The sequence below is a fragment of the Pangasianodon hypophthalmus genome, chromosome 5 (assembly GCF_027358585.1).
Source record: "Pangasianodon hypophthalmus isolate fPanHyp1 chromosome 5, fPanHyp1.pri, whole genome shotgun sequence".
NCBI classification, from domain to species: domain Eukaryota; kingdom Metazoa; phylum Chordata; class Actinopteri; order Siluriformes; family Pangasiidae; genus Pangasianodon; species Pangasianodon hypophthalmus.
In genome coordinates, this window is record NC_069714.1 from 29221138 (window position 1) to 29240464 (window position 19327).

The following is a 19327-nucleotide window of genomic DNA, read 5'->3' on the forward strand; positions in this document are numbered from 1 at the left end:
CTGAGGCAGATTTCGAAGGTTTACGCACTTGCGGACTTCTTGCTGCAGTTCCTGCTTGCTCCAGTGGGGGGCTTTGATGTGGCCGTACAGCAGCAGGTGCTCCTCGGTGGTCAGGTGGTCGAAGTGGACGTCATACTGCATGCACACTCCCAGCTCTTTACGCACGTCCTTCGTAGACGACTGCATGTCTTTCCCGTAAACCTCGATCGTCCCGGAGGAGGGAGCGAACAACCCGGTCAGGAGGGACCTGCAGCAATGGAGAGGTTTTGTTTAAAAATGTTAATGACGCATTATATCAGCAATTATGAGGCAGAAAAAATACAAAATGGAGGAAATGCTAAGCTTGAGAAATTATACAATGCCTCCCAGGCTAACTATAAACTACACAGTCAATTAGACGATGGAGTAAAGAGTATAACTTTCGTTCATTTTTGTTTTGGTTTTGTTTTTTGTTGTTAGATTGCTGGTAACCATCTCAGACGTAAATGTACTAGGAGTGTATGAGTGTGTGTTTATCTATCTGTGTCCCGTGTGTATGTGTGTGTGTGTGTGCGTGTGCTGGCAAGCAAGATAAACAGAAAAACTGACACCATTTATTAATTAAAGAAATTCTAATTTCATTCATAGATAGAAACAATTTTCATTCAAATGTTACGTTATCATTAACAATTTTTTTTTTTTTTATGTGCTGAAGTGCAAAGTTTTCAGGGTGACCGCATAAATTTAGCTTTCACTCCACACACTCTTGGAGGTCAGCTCCCATCTCTTACATGGTGGTGGTTTTCCCGGCTCCGTTGTGCCCGAGCAGAGCGGTCACGTGACCCTCGTAGAATGCCAGGTTCAGGTTTTCGATGGCTTTCCTGTCGCCGTAGGTCTTCGTGAGGCCTCGCAGGGAAACGCCAACTGGCAGCTCCGGGAACTCTTCTTCACCGTCAGGGTGCAAATCACCCGTACCTGCACAGAGAGCAAGAGAGAGAGAGAGAGAGAGAGAGAGAGACAGAGAGAGAGAGAAAGAGAGAGAAGTTCTCTGAAATCAAACTCAGGTGCTTTTATGGTGGATAATTTCAGACTTGAATCCAGTATAACACAGATATTTAATATTTAAATATAATCTATATCTATCAAATGACATAACATGACAAAATGATTCATTTCACCTGTTTTAAACACACTTCAGGTGTGCAATAGAGTAACAATGTTTACATGCAACAAATGTCCGATTACAACAGGCATATTCCAGGGATGGGAATCGGAAAATAAAGAATCAGAATATTGTCTTAATCTGAATCAGGCAATCGGACTCAATACTAATTTTTTTTAAATATTGCCAAATTCTGATTAATATCAGAATATTGATGAGCATGTGAACACAGCCAGTGTGTCACATGGTCTTAGATAGCACATGTACTGTAGACTGTGTATAGTAATACAATTTATACACAATTTTACCTTAAAAATACTTTCCAGTGCAAAATTTACACACAGTTTTACAATATCCTACTCTTACTTGAAATTATTATCAGTTCTTATTACTGTAGGTGTAACATATCTATCTCTAATCATCTTTACAGTAATAACTCAGCAATAATACATAATGTATCATATTTTACTGTAAAAAAATTCAATTCAAACAAGTCACTATATTTGCTGAACATAGCAGATGTTAAATAAAACATTTTAATATTATTAAAACGCTGCAGTTCCTTCTCTTGATATTTTCACATAGCACAGTTTACAGTCAGAGCTGCTTGATTTGTCATCATTAATCTGAATTATGTTCCAGATTGCTGACATTTTGTGTTTCTTTTTATATCGTATGCGTGACAAAGTACAACGTATTGATGTATCTCTAAACAAAATAAAATGACGTGCAACTTATGTGTGTCTGCTGGATTGTGTCTTTATAGTAATAAATTATTCAAAACATAAACTTAAATGTTTTTTCCAGAAAAGAAAATTTTTGCCAAATATTTACTGTTCGCAGAAATATTTCTATTTCACCTTTTGGCTTGCTGAACAGCAGAACACTGATGTTGTTAAAAGCTGTGATGTTGCTCAATAATTTAGGAATTATTTGGCTCATTTTAAATTGTCACAAACAGCAGGTTGCAAATCCAGCTGTAGCTTGACCTTTAAGCATTAAAAAAATGTGTTTATATTTTCTGAATTATAACAAATTATAATAATTATATAAAAATAACCGGATTTCTTTTTTTTTTTTTTAATTCAAGCACCTGGCACACATCTCCTTCCCTGTGATGAAAGATAATCTAAAACATCGCACACACATTTTAAGAACTGGGAAAGTTAGGAATCAAAAGGTCAGAAGTTGAAATAGATGTCTGAGAGATTATCTAATTTATACAAAATCCCCAACATGTTTCTGAAATGTGCATCCATGGGTAATTTCTCGTACCTTTGCTTTTGTCTTTGCCCTTTCTCTGGCTCTCCTGCATCATGTTGGAGAAGAGGAGTCCTCTGCCTGTTTTCTTCTGTGATCTGTTATTGCAGCCGAACACGTCGGCCCAGAACGACGGCATCACAGGGAAATACCACGGAGCAGCGATACCGTACTTCCCTGCCAGAACAAAGGGGGATGTTAAATTATAAATCAGAGCTGAAATTCTAAGGCGTGCGAGCTGAGCTGCGTTCATGTACCTGGGAAGACCATGCGGATGTAGGCACCGAGCAGGAAGTAGATAACCGAGTCGATGAGAAGGAGCCAGCAGAGCCACCCAAACGACGCCGTGTCTCCAGCCAAAGGAGAAAGGTACATGTTGTTCCACTGGATACCTGAAATAAAAAAACATGAGTGCTATCACTTCTGCTCACATACAACGATTACAACGCAGTCTGAGGTTTGATGTGTAGCTACCTTCTTCCTGTTTCTCATAGCGGGTGATGTACTGACTGGCGTAACTGAAGCAGGTAGGAGAAAACAGGCTCTGGAAAGAAATAAAACAGAATAGAGGATAAATAGACACAGATTTCTTCAAAAAATACACACACCAAGAGCGAACAGAGAGTTTGAAGTATATACAATACAGAAAAAACCAAATATAATACCAAAAAACAGACCATAAACGCTCCTCATACACTATACAGTCTGCGCTAGCGCCATAGTTAAAACAGAACAGATGATAAATACGCACAGATGTGTCAAAATGACACACACCAAGAGCGAACAGAAGTATCGATCGACTTGCTCTTGCTAAATTTAACCGAGTGTGTAATGCAAAAATACACACAGCACATGAAACAAATCCCATTAGTCACTAGCCCTAGTTAAAACAGCTCAACAACCAGGATAATTCAGCGGACTATATTCTATCTTTCTCCAGCTTCCTACCAAATCACGTAACGAGTAACTGCCTTAATTGTATAAATTGTTTAAATGTTTAAAAGTAGAATAGATTAGCAAATGAATTAATCAAGCCATTCTAAAATGTTAGCTAATATATTAGACACAATATGTAAACTATGTATGACTCGCTGGACTAACGTACCAGCATGCTCTTGATGAAGAAGGGGAGGTTCTCCTCCAGGCACATGACCACGATGAAGGGGAAGAAGCAGATGACGTAGATGAGGCTGCCGCTCAGCCCGGCAATGTTGGTCTTGTCGAAGAAGGAGCTGACGAGGAAGCTGATGGCCAGGATGCTCAGGGCGTAGTCGCACAGGTAGAGGAAGAGAACGAAGCCGTCACTCTTGGGAAGAACGCTGCCGGATTTCAGGATGATGGTCAGGATGATCACAGTGACCAGGAGGAACGCAGCGCTCTCGATGAACCAGGCCACGAAATGGCTGAACGGATTCACGCCCATCATCTTCATGTACTGTGGAGAAGATACGCATGAGCTGATAAATATTTTGTCTTGTTGTGTCTTCACATTAATATAACATAAAGTTCATAGCTGAGTGCAGAAGTTTGTATAACCTTACTAAAGGGTGTGAAGACCACCAACATGACATTTAATGTGTTTTACATGATTCCTAGATGTTTCTTTATAATCACAAGTAATAAAAATGGTCAAAAGTGTGTTCTACTCTCAGCAGTGTGTGTAGTTACCTCATGCAGACGGAGCTCTCGCTCATGGACGAGCTTCTTGACGAAGTTAGCAACGAAGAGCACCCAGCTGATCATCAGGACGAGCGGGAAGGCGAAGGCGATGCTGTTGAGGTAGCTGAGAGACAGAGAGAGAACACGGAGTTAGTAAGCTAACAAATACTCAACAAATACTCAACAGTAGGGTGGTGTGATGAAGCAGAGCTACTGGTATCACCTTGATGTTGATTATTTTCCACTAACAGCACTTCCTGAATTGTTTTATTCCTCTCAATGTACGTTCACGCTAACAAGCGACAAGTTGCCTGTGTCGCTTGTAGCTTTTCACTTGTGGGTGTGGCCTGTTTTATTGTGCTAATGAGAAACGATAGTAAACGAAATGTATAACCAACAGCCCAGTGTACAATTTATACACTTCACCTTTATTTAAAATATGCTTCAGCTTGATTTGCATATTACATGCTAGTCTTCATACTAGCTTCATGTTTAGCTTAGATTTGAAAATGAAGCTAGCCGTACTTAGCTACATGCACTCACCAGAGACACTAACAATCTCTGATACTTCCTTCCAAGCTTTATTTTTCTTCATTATGTCTCTATACATGTTTAAATAGAGTTTGTAGCTTAAAGGATGAGATGAAACTACATCTATAAGATGATAGATTCATTTGAGTCAATTGTTTGGATTTGTTGCTTTACCACGAGAAAATTTTAATTCAAATGTCATTTGCCGTTGTCTATGACTATGAATGTAAGGGTTACGCCAATTTGTCAACAATTATAATTTTTAAATTTATTTAAGAATGTCACGCTGTACTTTGGATCTGGGGTTTTTTTTTCTTACAAAAACAAGTTAGTTAAATTAGTTAAGTTAGTTACGTTAGTTACGTTATAGCGTCTATAAACATTATATAAATCATGTTAAGCAGCTGTTTCGAACAAATTGCAAAGTGTAACGCCCTCCATCCTGAAGATGTCAGAAAACCTAAAGTTACAGCTTTACCTCGGACTGTTACAAAGCATTGACACTGGAGACTCCTTCCATAAATGCTAAATAAACATCCCCTTACAGAAAACTTCACCATATCGTCATGTGAATAAGCTGTTACTATAGAAACGATAACGTGTTAGAACGAGAACATTAATATAAACCTGTGACTTGAAGCTGCACTACTGTCAGAGCTGCTGTTATAGAGAATTAATCAACACCGTGACCCACTGAACCTCAGTCAGTTTATAGAAGAGGTCCAGATTCTGACTCGTGGTAATCTTTATTACACCCCTACTACTAATATTTTCAAATGATAATGTCAGCAGGAACAGTCCGTCATAAATCAGGACAGGCCGAGCTGAACGGTTAAGCGCTTTACAATCCGTGACAGAAATGAAATCAGGATATTCGAGCGGCTCTAACGAAAGATGGCGTGCAGTGCACACACTCCTGAGCACGCTGATTTATTGGACATTGTGTTGCTTTTGCTTGCTTGGTTTATTTGTATTAGACGTGGAGTGTACGGTGAATTCCTAACATATGTCAAAGTCACTTCAGCAATACTACACCATAAATCAAAGAGGCAGTGTGTACATAAGGTGTGTGTGTGTGTGTGTGTGTGTGTGTATTACAGATTGTATTGTGATTTGGATTATCACGGTATGTGCTTACGACTTCGCATTTTAAAAGCAAGACAACTGTGGTACAAGGATTCAATCGAACAATCCCAAGCCCCGCCTTATTTTCTTGGCCCTCCAATCACTCCTTAGTAACGTTGCTAGCTACTATTAGATTGGTTAATCATTCAGTACTTCTCTGTGGACATATTTTATTAAAAAATATAAAAATTTATGTTTGGGAAGGTGCATTTAACTGTGTTATATCTAATGTGTGGGAACTCAACTGTGTGTATAATATGTGATCATGTTTAAAAAAAAAAGCATGTGAAAATAAAAACATGTGCTTTACGTGTGAAAAATTAAAATCCAAAAACAAATTAATCATGTGGGAAAAAAAATCCACATGTGAAAATAATAGCTTATGCTCTACATGTGAAATTTTAACATATAAACTAAAAAATAAATTTGTGTTGAAAAAATGTGAAAAAGTGCATTACATGTGATAAATAAACATCATGAAAAATCACATGAAAATATACATATAATACGAAAAATCCCACATGAAAAAAAACGAATCATGTGGAAAAAAACGCATGAAAGTGAATAATGAAAAATCAAATGAAAAATCAATTGAAAAATTAATATCTGAAAATAAAAGAATCGTGAAAAATCATTTTGAAAATGAACAAAATTGTGAAATTCAAAAAATCACCTGTGAAAAACAAATATGCGGGGAAAATGATGAAAAATGAGTTATTTGAAATCAATTATAACAAAATAAACGAGTCATTTGAAATAAACAAAAATGCACATGAAGTTGTGTAAATTTGGCGTGTGAATCCTCACACATGACGCTCATGTGATTTCTCTGTAAAGCATTTTACGGAACGACAGAACTGTGTGATCCTTTCATAGAGCACCGGATCTCCACTCACTCGTCCTTGTAGAAGCAGGGGTAGGGGAAGGCCTGGATCTGCACGGCCGGCTCCTGCACCACGGTTCCGGTCTGCATGGCGATGATGGCGCGCTCGATGCTCTCCTGCAGGTAGATGAAGCCGCGGTTGTAGCGCTGCGTCTTCAGCGGAGAGATGTAGGTAGCCTTCACCCAGAACGCGTTGCGGCTGCGGTCGGTTCTCATGGAGTTGTCGATGTGCATGCGGATGGTGTAGTCCACTTTAGGAGGAAGGGTAGAGGACGAGGACGAGGACGAGTTGTCTCCAGTGGGAAGCTTGAAAATGACACCTGCGGGAAACAGTACAGTTATTTATGCTTAGAGAAGTTAAATCTCATACAACACCTTCAATTAGATTAGCTCAAACTTTAAGAATCTCACGTACGCATTTGCATAGAATTAGAACGAACTTACTTAAATACTAATTTAAACAAAACGCAAATTACGTATGTAACTTTACGTAACGTAATAACATTTAAAAACTAAGTAATAGAACATAACAGGTTTTTTATTTATTAAAGAACAATACATTGTACATTTTATCCATTTATAGCTACATAATAGCTATATACATGCTGTAAATTAGTTACTCGTCTATCTTTAAAACTTTCTCATGGTGGACAATTTACTGACTGTTACAAAGAACTGACACTGGAGACTCCTTCCATAAATGTTAATAAACATATCCTTACAGAAAACTTCACCATACCAACGATTATAGTGTTTAGTGTTTTTGTTACGTAACATATTTTAGTCAGTTTATTATTCGTGAATTATACGGTGCGCATTCCATATAAGTTCTGGCGACTATAGAAACTATAATGAGTGTAATATAATCTGTCACCTTCTGACCAATCAGAATCGAGAATTCAACCGCACAGTGATATAATACGCTTTAAGATGAATAACAGAATAGTATTTTTTTGATGTTTTTAACAATACGTACGTTTGAAAGTTGATACAGATAAAGAATATTAGCAAGTACATTAACCTTGGCTAACTAGCGGATAGCTGGCTAATACTACCATAGTAACATTCTCTAATCAGCTTGCGTAAGCAGTTACGTTCAACTGGATGTAAGACTTGTGAGGTTCATGGTGTGTATCTGTCACGCGCGTGTGTGTGTGTGTGTGTGTGAATTTCACTCACTAGCGTAGAGTTCACGGTTTTGGGACAGTTTCTCAGCCTGTTTGTTGAGCTCTTCGATGGAGTTGAAGGCGCGATAGCGGTTGAAGTTGACGCAGGACGAGAGGTTCATCATGAGGTTGGAGAGTGCGGTGATCTGCTGCAGGATGAACTGATTCTTCTCCAACAACTGCGACATGTTCGCTGTAGAGGGCAAGATTTAAAAAAAAAAAAATACGTGGATCAGTACAATTATTAGCCGATTTAGATTTAGTGTCACTTTAATTAACGGACATGTTAATAGAGCTACATAAGCCCTTTCTAACAATTGACATAAATATAAATTTAAGTTTAACTATTTACTCAAGGTCTAAGTTCATAGGTCTACATAAACACCTCATAAGAACCAAGATAAAAATGGTACCAACTGTAGTAACACTTTACTTTAGGGCAGTGTACATAGAGCTACGTTAAACCCACATACGTCTTTTCTTACAACTGACACAAACACAAAGATCAGTGTAATTAACTAGGTAACACTATATTTAAGGGCAGTGTTCATAGAGCTACATAAGTGCTTCCTAAGAAGTAAGATATATATGGCAATCTGTGTGATTATTTCAGTAAAACCTAAGGACCGAGTTCATAGGGCTACATAAACACTTCTTAAGAACTAAGATAAATATGTTAACAATGTGATTAACTCGGTAACACTTTACTTAAGGGCAGTGTTCATAGAGCTACATTAACCCTCCATAAAGCATTCCTGAAAACTGACCTAAACATTAAATTAGGCGAATTATGAAAATGGGCTTCATGTGAATGAGGTGTGAATAAATCACTTATAGCACATTATTAGAGCTTTATAAGGCATTATAAAAACGCTTACAGTAATTTACCAACTTAGGCAGAATTATAATGATTTATGAAAATAAAAAGTGTTATCATAATTAGAACATCATTTGTAATGTTTTAAAAATGCATTCAGAGTGTAATGTGCTATGAATGTGCTCATAGATGGTTATAAATATCACCTTCATAGAAAACAGAACCAGAAGAATGAAAATAAAGGTGAAATTGTAGCATTACGTGTTTATAATCGCTAAATCTCTAGAAGGAAAAAAGAATATTCTGCAGGCGTGCAATGTTGATAAGAAATCCAGACCGAGCTAATCCGGCGCTAATCGATCGCTTCACACTCACAGAAAGTGTTGAGAGTTTCTTGCATCTGTGCGACGTCGATATCGATCTGCTTCTTTATGAAGTTTTGGATGAAAGGATTGTTCAGGGAATTCTGCAGAGGAACAAACACAGCACTGAGGAAGAGTCGAGGAAAAGGTCTGGCTGTGATTTATGGTTCTGGTTCTGGTTCTGGTTATGGATATGATTATGGGCAGCTCTGATTCTGATACCTGCAGCATGGGCAGTGTTTTATTCAGGAGCTGCGCTGACTGCATGAGATAGGACGAAGAACGCAGCCACTCGTCAGCGTAGACGCGCAGATCCCCGAACTGCTGCAGCGTGGAGTTCGACTGCGAGAACGAGACACCACGTACACAAACACAGAATAAACATGAAAACAACAACAACAACAACAACAACAACAACAAAACGCTTTATGGACTTGTGCCTGAGAATTCACTACTGCGTCATGTCTTTATATATATATATATATATATATATATATATATATACATGTATAATTTTATAAGGAATTAGTAGTTAATTATTATTTTATAATTTTATTATCAATTTTATTATTATTTTATAATATTATAATTACTTTTATTATTTTCTACCAAAAAGGAAAGAGTTAATTAATTAATAATTTATTTATTAATACAATTTAGTAAATGAATTTCTTTCAGATAAGTAATGTAATGGAATACATGAGTTTTTTGTTCGCTTGTTTGTTTGTTTGTTTGTTTTTACCTTAAATAATGTTCAGAGGTATACTACACTCACTGTTCACTTTATTAGGAACACCTGAACACCTGTACATCAGCACTGATTGGCTGATTAGATAACTGCATGAATGTGCAGGTGTTCCTAATAAAGTGAATGGTGAGTGTATATTCACATTTCAGGTTCAATTTAAAAAAAAATTAATTAGTTAGTTAGTCATAACATTTTTGCCTTTTTTCTGTCACTGCTATTATATATTGAATTTTTATTCTTTCTGACTAGCTTTATAGAAAATTCAGATTTTTTTTTTTTACTTCACACTGCATGTTAAATCTATGAAAGAGATTTAATGCTACATATAAATAAATTTTATTTTTAAAACCAAAATATTAATATTATAAATTTAGATTTATTTGTTTAGTATATTTAATTTATTTCTCCATATATATTTTTAATATGGCATAACCTACTTTTCTAGCATAAATAAAAACAGTAATTCTTTATGAATGATGTGATATAAAGTAAGAAACATAATATTAAATATAATATAAAAATCCAGCCTTGTGCAGCAGTGTGGTGTGTGTGTGTGTGTGTGTGTGTTGTTACCTTCTTGATGATGGTTTGGGTGAGCGGTGTGTCAGGGTAATACAGCACTTGTCCCAGGAGCATGGGCTTGAGGAAGGCCCAGGCTACAGCGCCCCCTGTGGTGCTCACCATGTCCAAGTAGAAGTTTCTACAGAATGGAGCTGGACAAAAAAAACACACACACACACAAACACAAACACACACATTACTCTTTGTAGACCTAATCTCACACAGATCTGGGTTGTATGGCAAGTCTCTCTGTTAATCCACTGCACTATGAGTGAGCTTCATACTGGCATCTGTTGGGATTTTGAACTTGGACATGAGATCCTCCATTCTGTGCTGGTCCTGGAGAGACGGATCACTTTCACTCATGCTGGGAAGCTGCGAGATTCCGAAGAGCGACAACATGCCGCTTTTACACAAGGCTCGGGAGACGGTGATGAACGTGGCCTTGCTGGAGATCGTCGAGCGTTTCCCTCTCACCAACTGCAATAAATAAATAAATACATGATTTTTAAAAATAAACAATTAATAGGCTACATTTAAATGAATAAACTAAATAAAATATTACTATCATTTATTTAGTGTAATTAACTTCTCTGTTTATAATATAATGGGTTGGTGATTGTTTTATGATTTATTTCATAACATGAATTATTTTTATTTTATTTTATACATCAATCATTAATATAAAGTGAGAAGATAAAGGGCCTAAAACAGAACCTTGTGGGATGCCATGCGGTACCTTCTAAGGCTCTGAAGAACTTTCATTAATTCTAACAAGCTGTAATACTTTTTCATCAAAAATAATAATAATAAGAAGAAGAAGGTGAATTAGGAGGAGAAGGAGTAGAGACAGACATAGAAACACAGAGGGAGAGATGGATAAGGAAAGAGAGAGACAGTGAAGGAGAGACAGGCAGAGAGAAGGTGGAGAGACAGAATGAGAGAGGGAAAGACAAAGAGAGAGGAAGTGACAGAGAGAAAGAGAGAGGAGGAGAAAACAAAAAAGGGAGAGAGAGATAGAGAGAGACAGAGAGAGGGAGAGGGAGAGGGAGAGGGGGAGAAAGTGGAAAAAGTGAGTGACAGAGAAGGAGAGCAAGACAGAGAGAAGGTGAGACACAGAATGAGAGAGAGAGACAAACAGAGAGGAAGTGACAGACAGAGAGAAAGAGAGAGGAGGAGAAAACAAAAAAGGGAGAGAGAGACACAGAGAGGGAGAGGGGAGAGGGGGAGAAAGTGGAAAAAGTGAGTGACCGAGAAGGACAGAGAGAGAGAAATTGAGACAGATAGAATGAAAGAGAGAGACAAACAGACTGGAAGTGACAGACAGAGAGAAAGAGAGAGGGGGAGAAAGCAAAAAAGGGAGAGAGAGAGATAAAGAGACAGAGAGGGGGAGAGAGAGAACGTAGAAAAAGTGAGTGGCAGAGAAGGAGAGAGAGACAGAGAGAGAGTGTGTGTGTGTGTGTGTGTGTGTGAGAGAGAGAGAGAGAGAGAGAGAGAGAGAGAGAGAGAAAGCTATGATTGCCCTGCAGTATCACACGTTTATATTATATAATATTTGTAACGTTAATGTTCAGTAAAAGTCACAGACACAGACAGCTGATAGTTATTTATAATCTCTGTCCCAGTGGAGTTAGGAAACATCTGGAGGACTCACACTTCTGAACTCCGTGTTGGACATCAGCTTCATGTCTCCGACGGAGGTGAAATATTCCTGCAGCCGGTTCAGAGTGGGAGTCAGCTTACTCATCATGTCCATAAAAAACTTCACCATCCGCATGAGGACGTTAAACAGAGCCTGGATTTCACTGGACGGCATCAGCTGCGATCAGAACGAGACACCATGAGCAACAACAAAACCAAGAGGAATAACACACAAGTCATGCTGTTGCAGGAAATTAATCCATGCGTGATGAAGCACAGGAAGTGGACGATTTTCCTTTAACACTACGTCCTGAAGTGGTTTATTCCTTTTATACCACAGTGACTTGCCAACGATTACAATTTTTAATTTATTGCTAAACAAAATGTCATGCTTTTTATCTGTTTATGGTTACGTTTTATATTGTGCAACATCCATGAAACAAGTTCCTGTAATTAAAAAAAAATGGGAAGCATAAATTCGTCTGTTTCGTTGTGGAAAATATCATGACTGTTACAAATCCCTGACACTGGAGACAGAACAGAAAATAAACAGAAAATTCACTGCATCATTGTTCTTTGTTGAATGTCAACAAGATCCGTACTGTTTTATAAAATTAATCCATACCTTCAAGTCTGAGAATTCAACAACGCTGTGGTATAAACGATTTTATTCTAATTTTTATAAAAATGCCCAAAAAAAAATGCCATGCATAAAAAGTGCTGATATTGGAGCAGTGCTCGTTCTTCACATCTGAACTGAACTGCACTCCTCATGCTAATTATTATGCATTAAACATCAGCTCACTGGTGCGTATACTGTACAGAATGTCCTTAATAAACCCGCTAGTGTATACTCAGCGTTTGTGTTTCATATCCAAACCCGTGAGCACAAGAGGAAGTTAAACCCTCGATCTATCTCGCTCGTGAGCAGCGCTGGTGTTTACCTTGTACATGACGTTCTCCATGCTGGCGTGGCGAGCTGAGAGAACCACCAGGCTGTACCACTCCTGAACCTGCAGCGAGCAGAGAGAACTGAAGATCAGCGACGACGCCGGGTCGAGCTGCAGGGACGAGAGATTTGCACAGTGCTGCAGATTCATCAGCAGAGACACGATCTGCGGCAACAAGAGACAAAATACAGTAAGTCAAAAACAAATCTGAGGAAGAAAGGCAATTCCAGAGAATCCCATCTTACGTAATTAAGTACAGTATATATATATATATATAGTTTTTTTTTAAAGAAAGTATTAACTAAAAACTGATGTATGTAGCCATGTTCAGTCTGTTTTCACAAAAAACGCTCGTCTTACACTAAAAAGTTCTCACTCCTTTTACTTTCCTGTACTCCTATGAAAAGGCAATGAAATATTCAATACAAAATATGCAAATGTGGCAACATATTAAATATTAAATATGCACTATTTTGCACATCACACCAATGATACACCTTTTACCAGCAAAGATTTCTCTCAAAATGATGTTTGTTTAGTTTTACAGCAGATTGTGCACTGCTTTATGGATACATCACATCAGTTTAAGTCGAATGCATACTGTATACAGTATCAATAATTGGCTATAATAATTATAATAATTGGCAATAATATCAATAATTGGCTGGGGGTTTTTTTTGTTCGTTTTTTTCCCTGCAGTTTCTCTGCAATTTTTGGTCCTTGGCCAGGTCCCACCCACCAGTCAGCTCGCCCTATCATACGACAGCTACCAACTGAGGAAGGTGAAGCCTAAGGCTGGCGTAATAACAGTAAATCATGAGCAATAATCATTTTTTACAGTGAGGGTGAAGCAGTGCTACGTCATCAAGACACTCATTCACAGAGCTAGCCCATTCTGCATGTATCTAAATCTCAGACAAAAATATTTGTTCCAGTTTGTATAAGATGGGAGAAAACGCACGTCTTTGCTACGTCACATTTCAGGACTCATCTTGTTGGCTGTGCTTTGAGAAGGTCAGCGCTCTCTTGCCACGCCATGCTTGCGTTCTCTATTAATGATACTCTTTCAACTACACAGCTATCTGCCCTCTTCCACATACATGAGCTCACAGATGTGTATGATTGGCTAGTGTCGCTGTGATTGACAGGAGAGAGAGAGAATTGCCCTCCCACGCAGAGAGCTCGTGATCTCTGGAAGATAGGGCGAACGCTTGTTGTTTTCTGTTGTACCACTCAGGACATATTACGGAATTCAGAAAGTACAGATGCAAAATTAAATTATGGATAGTGACAAATAAAATTAAATTCTGTTTATGAAACTGCTGTCATTTGATTTGTAACTTCAGACAGACCAATCACAGCCGGTTTTCATTCACAAAAACATTTCTTTATTCATAGCACTATGTTCAACTCCACCCTTATTCTCAGCTTAAGAGTTTTAGGCTTAAAGTGATGATGTACAATTTGTGTGTGTGTGTGTGTGTGTGTGTGTGAATGCGGCTTGATCACTTTGGGTTTCTTTGTAAATAGTAATTATCTACTGAAAGAGCAATAAAATGATGACACAGCCGGAGCTGTCACCGTGTTGTCTCAGCGTCTGGTGCTACAGGATGTTTTCTAGACTAATAACAGGTTTGTGTTTCTAAAGCCAATAAGATCAGTTTAGAAATTAGGGAATGAGAATGTTTTCATTCAGATTATGAGCTGTAACATCAGCTCCTTCATAATACAGTGCAAATACACATCTTTAAGCTGATTATCCCAGAGAAACTGAGCCTGATTTTGAGGGGTTTTTTTTACACGAAATTTATTTTTTATATTTTCTAATTTTTAAGAGGCAGCCAGAGGGACCATTATATTAGCCGGGATGTGGGAATGCGTTTTATATCAGGTAATTTTATATCAGGTAATTTTATATCAGGTAATTTCGGTAAATTGATGGGGGCTTATTTTTCTGCCTATATTATTATTATTATTAATATTATTATTATTATAAGATTTATTTTTATGATTTATGTAAGTAAATGTAAATCATAAATTAATAAATTAAAAGATGTACTTTTTTATAGTGGCTTATTTAAGAATAATAAATAATTTTCGCACGTATGTACTGTACATCAGAAAGGTTTTTTTTTTTTTTAAATGTCTTAATAATGATAAATAATATCAAATTACTGTAACAGAAATATTTTTAGTTGTTTGTTTTTTTATTCATGGTCTCCATCTAAGGCTTATTTCCAAATTCCTGACTGCAATTAGAGTGAATCAGAAAGCTGAAACTGATTTTCGTCAATTGTAGAAAATAACTGAGTCATGAAAATGCAGAGATAAATTTATAAAAGAATCCGTTAACGTTGGAGTTTCAACAAAACGAATGTCAGTGATGACATTACAGTTTAAAACCTGACTTACTTACTGATACTTTATCGTACAAAACAGCTAACACTACTGGTGGAAAATGTAAATTCCCTCGACTTTACAGATAAAGATGTTCCTATTATTAAAAAAATTGACAACAGGTTATGTCTAATGGTTAATTTTTAGTATGTAATTCAGTGTGTGTGTGTGTGTGTGTGTGTGTGTGTTTGTGTGTGTGATATGATAAGGCACCTGCAGGTTGCTCTTGGGCAGTGACGAGTTCAGCAGAGTGTTTAGGACTTGAGGAGGAATACTGGTGTACCGGGTGACATCAGATACAAACAGGGTCTCATTCTTCAGAAGGTCAGACACCTTTACATCACCTGACACACACACACACACACACACACACACACACACACACACACCATAAATACTGGGTGTGGTCTTTTAGTCAGAGTGTGGAATGTTTCTTACATGTTGAAGAAGTATGTAAGAAGAAACACAGAATGTCTAAGTGACAGGTCACAAACACTAAAACCTGAAAAGACTAAAAGTACATTCCAAAGAGGTCAAAAATGTAGTCAAGAAAAACGAGTTGAGAAAAACGAGATAAATGTGTCAGGAGAAATGAGAAAAAAAGTCGATCAGTCAAAGCTTCTGTAGTTAGAGCTACAAGGCTAATCTAGGCTAATGTAGCTAAGACATAACTAACGTTTGTCTCACCTAAAAACTTTTCCTTTAATATCAGCTTCAATCCACATCCAGATGTCACACAGATGTGCTGAAGTAGTTTACGAAACAGTGAGACTTACTGTAATCCAGCGGTTCCAAACTATCGGGGTGATGAGATAAACGCACAATCTCCTCTTTTGGTTTTATTCTTTTATTTTTCACAGATGAATGTCATGAATATCGCTCTGATCATGAAGCCAGACGCTGTGTGCTACTATTTCGAAATGTTACTCTGAGTCACATTCAAACAAGCCATGTTTAAACGAAGAGCGGATAGTACGTGCTATAGCAATAAAAATAGACAAATTTCTCTGACTATCCGCTAGTTTCTCGATAATATAAAGTTAATGACATTCATTGAATATAGAAATCCTAAATTATAAATCTGGAATAAACATGTAGAACTCGACGGGGATGCCTCCATCACCAACACGTCTAGTCCTTCTCGTTACTAACTTGTATGCTTGAACTCCTCTTAAAATATTCTTCAGACAAGAAGGAAACTATTTCAGACATTGACTCTGAAAATCTACTCAGTTCATCTGCTGGTTATGATGATATTCCATATAAATCCTACAAACATTCAACCACTCGTTCATGAGATATCGCGCTAATAAGAATCTCGGAGTGAAGCAAACCCGAAAACATGACAGCTCCACCACCTGCAGATGCAGAGGCTTAGAAACGTAGAAAGATCAAGGCTTAGGGTCACATAAAGTAATTCATAATGTCTATTTGGACTTTGCTCGAAAAGTTTTTGAACATGGACTAAACGTCTCAGCTGGACACTGGAATGTTACGACGGCAGCCATCTTGGAAAACAGAATCCCTCGCTGTGTTCTTACACACTCATTCACTATTTAATATATACAGTGCATTACATCATGGGCTATGAACGCATTTCAGGGACACTCTATTAAAAATAAAAATAAGATGTGTTTGTGATATTTAGTGAAAAAATTTGTAATATCTGATATTATGCGAGAAAACCAAACAATAAATTCACCAAATCCTCAACATCCCTCATTTTAATACATGAATACATGATGTACCATTTTGTCATAGTATTATGACTTTATTCTTGAAATATTACTCATAATAATATGACTTTTTTTCTCGAAATATTAGGACTTTATTCTAGAAATCTTGTATTTTTATTTTTTTAACCAGTGGTCCTAAAATACCTATCTTAGAGGGCAACTTTTTTTTAGATATATTATTACATAATCTTAATCTAACTTACTTTAACCTTATTATGTATATGTATACTTATTTACTTAAATGTATACATCTTTTTTAAATTTGCATTTTTAAACAGTGGCCTTAAACACCATCATAGAGGACAACAGTGAGGGAGAAACCCAAAATCTTTACTCATCTAAACAACTCCGGGAAAAACTGAAGTACAGTTTCATATTCCTCACTGAAATGAAAAGCGTAAAAATATAAACCTCTAGATTTACTTATGAAGATAAAAGTACAATTTGAAATCACGCACTGATGGTAAATTAGAGTTAAGGAACGTAGGACAACTTTAGCTAATGCTAACTAACAACAGCTTTATTATTAAATCCCTCAAACGTTAGCTAGCATGATTGTAACTCTGACAATACTAGCGGAACTAGCTGAATGTTAATCACTAGCTGGGAAAAAAACTACAAGGATAAATACAAAGTGTACGAAGCAGCAGATAAAGGTTAAAGTTTAGATTTGTTAGCAAGAGAAATGTAGTGATGTTTGAGAATGTAGTAATGAGAAAGTAGAGGTTTTTCTTTTGAAATGCAGCGAGATTTTAAAAACCAGATGTAAGATAACTGTATTTTGGTGAGACTGTCTGAGCTGCAGTGCATAAGTGAAGAAGTGAACATCAGACTGATTTCATGTATCAGCATGAATTCATGTATCAGCACTTGGTGCTTTTAGTGATGGCGGTACTCTTACTTGGGGCGGTCTGGTTGATGTCGAAGCTCGGCAAAGCGCTGATGTCGATGCCGAGCAGGTTGGAGAGGACGGTGGTCCTAGAAGGAGCAAAGCAAGAAATAAATAATATATACTGTATGTTCTGCTAAGATCATGAGTCGAAGGAAAATATTTTTTTGCGTGTCAATACCAGTCCACTTTGAGGTCGTAAGTGCTGGGGTCTCCGACTAGCTTCTGGTAGAGCAGGTCGTACATGCCGGTGGTCTGGTTCAGGTTGGAGGCGAGGACGTGAAGAGCGTGGATGCTGGGCAGAGCCGTGTTACACAGAAGGCCCGGGCTGAGAGACAGAGCCTGACTGAGCAGCTGAACAGACTCCAGGTTCTCCACACTGCACACCTACAACACCAACACCAACACCATCACCACTCTGAACACACTGGCGCTTTGTAGATACACTCGTCTTTCACAACCTGTACAAACCGCTGTTTGTGTCACTTAATCTATTTGCCTATTTGCACTCTATCTATCCTGCTCTTTTTTCTCCTGATCTTCTTCCTTAAGACGGCTTTTTTGTTTTACCGCTTATGGAACCTTAGGACCAAAATTTTAGTAAAAAGAAAAGAGTAAAAATTATTCGATTCTGCATTTTCCAAGCTGTTCATTTTGCTGGGATCCTCAATTTATTTTCATTCAACATTATTTATATGAACACTTATTTATATGAGCGCCCTCTAACAAGCTGAAGAAAGGCTTCAAACGACACGCTTCATCACACATACACAACTACAATAGCAAGATGATACCGATTTTATGTATAACTCAGATATAAATATAGTTGCTGTCTACAAATGGCTCCATGTCCATGATATTCGCTTGAGTTATTTGTTAGGAATTTATTACAAATCCATCCAAGGACCTTTCAGGTTACTGTATGTGTACTTTAGCTGTCTCCCTCGTGCCTCTCTCTCCTTACGTTTACAGGAATTGATGTTTCGAGTCAATAGAGAGATGGAGAACGGTTAATGATTTCTTGACAGTGCCTTTATAATAAATAACAGGCATCAGTCGTAAGGATGGAAATAGTTTATTGATTTGAGTCGCACGAACAATCACTAATACTGTGATTATACAGTAAATGCTCTCATCTTTTCCCCTTAAAGGTTAAGGCTAGAATTTTAATTTGGTCCCCTTTAAGAAGGTGCGTGTCACATGACCTGGATCTAGTTATCTGTGATCATTTAGTCTTGTTATAAATCCATATATAAAGTAATAATATCAATTCTTAATTGTTTCTTTATAAACTGATAAAGAAGCACAAGATAAATATTCACTCTGTTATTTAACAAACTTTAATCTCTACATATCTTCAGCAATTTGCTGCCAAATTACAAACACTAAGCAGTTCATTGAACGATGCGTGTAAAATGTTTTTATGCCACTTATATATAGTAGAAAAAGAAAAACGTCAAT

General features: G+C 37.3%; 1 protein-coding gene across 2 annotated transcripts in view; it reads right to left on the bottom strand.

Moving 5' to 3' along the window:
- abca12 (ATP-binding cassette, sub-family A (ABC1), member 12) overlaps positions 1-19327 on the bottom strand; it is a 125125-nt gene that overhangs the window by 35477 nt on the left and 70321 nt on the right. For both annotated transcript variants that reach the window (XM_034304457.2, XM_053234053.1), the window contains 18 exons: positions 18048-18253; positions 17879-17955; positions 15455-15585; positions 12839-13009; positions 11908-12072; positions 10538-10733; positions 10266-10405; positions 9167-9286; positions 8958-9048; positions 7779-7958; positions 6613-6919; positions 4070-4184; positions 3507-3836; positions 2876-2945; positions 2659-2793; positions 2417-2578; positions 771-954; positions 29-247 (listed from right to left, as the gene is read on the bottom strand). In XM_034304457.2, the coding sequence (XP_034160348.2) occupies positions 29-247; positions 771-954; positions 2417-2578; positions 2659-2793; positions 2876-2945; positions 3507-3836; positions 4070-4184; positions 6613-6919; positions 7779-7958; positions 8958-9048; positions 9167-9286; positions 10266-10405; positions 10538-10733; positions 11908-12072; positions 12839-13009; positions 15455-15585; positions 17879-17955; positions 18048-18253 (2999 nt within the window). The remainder of the gene's footprint in view (positions 1-28; positions 248-770; positions 955-2416; positions 2579-2658; positions 2794-2875; positions 2946-3506; positions 3837-4069; positions 4185-6612; positions 6920-7778; positions 7959-8957; positions 9049-9166; positions 9287-10265; positions 10406-10537; positions 10734-11907; positions 12073-12838; positions 13010-15454; positions 15586-17878; positions 17956-18047; positions 18254-19327) is intronic.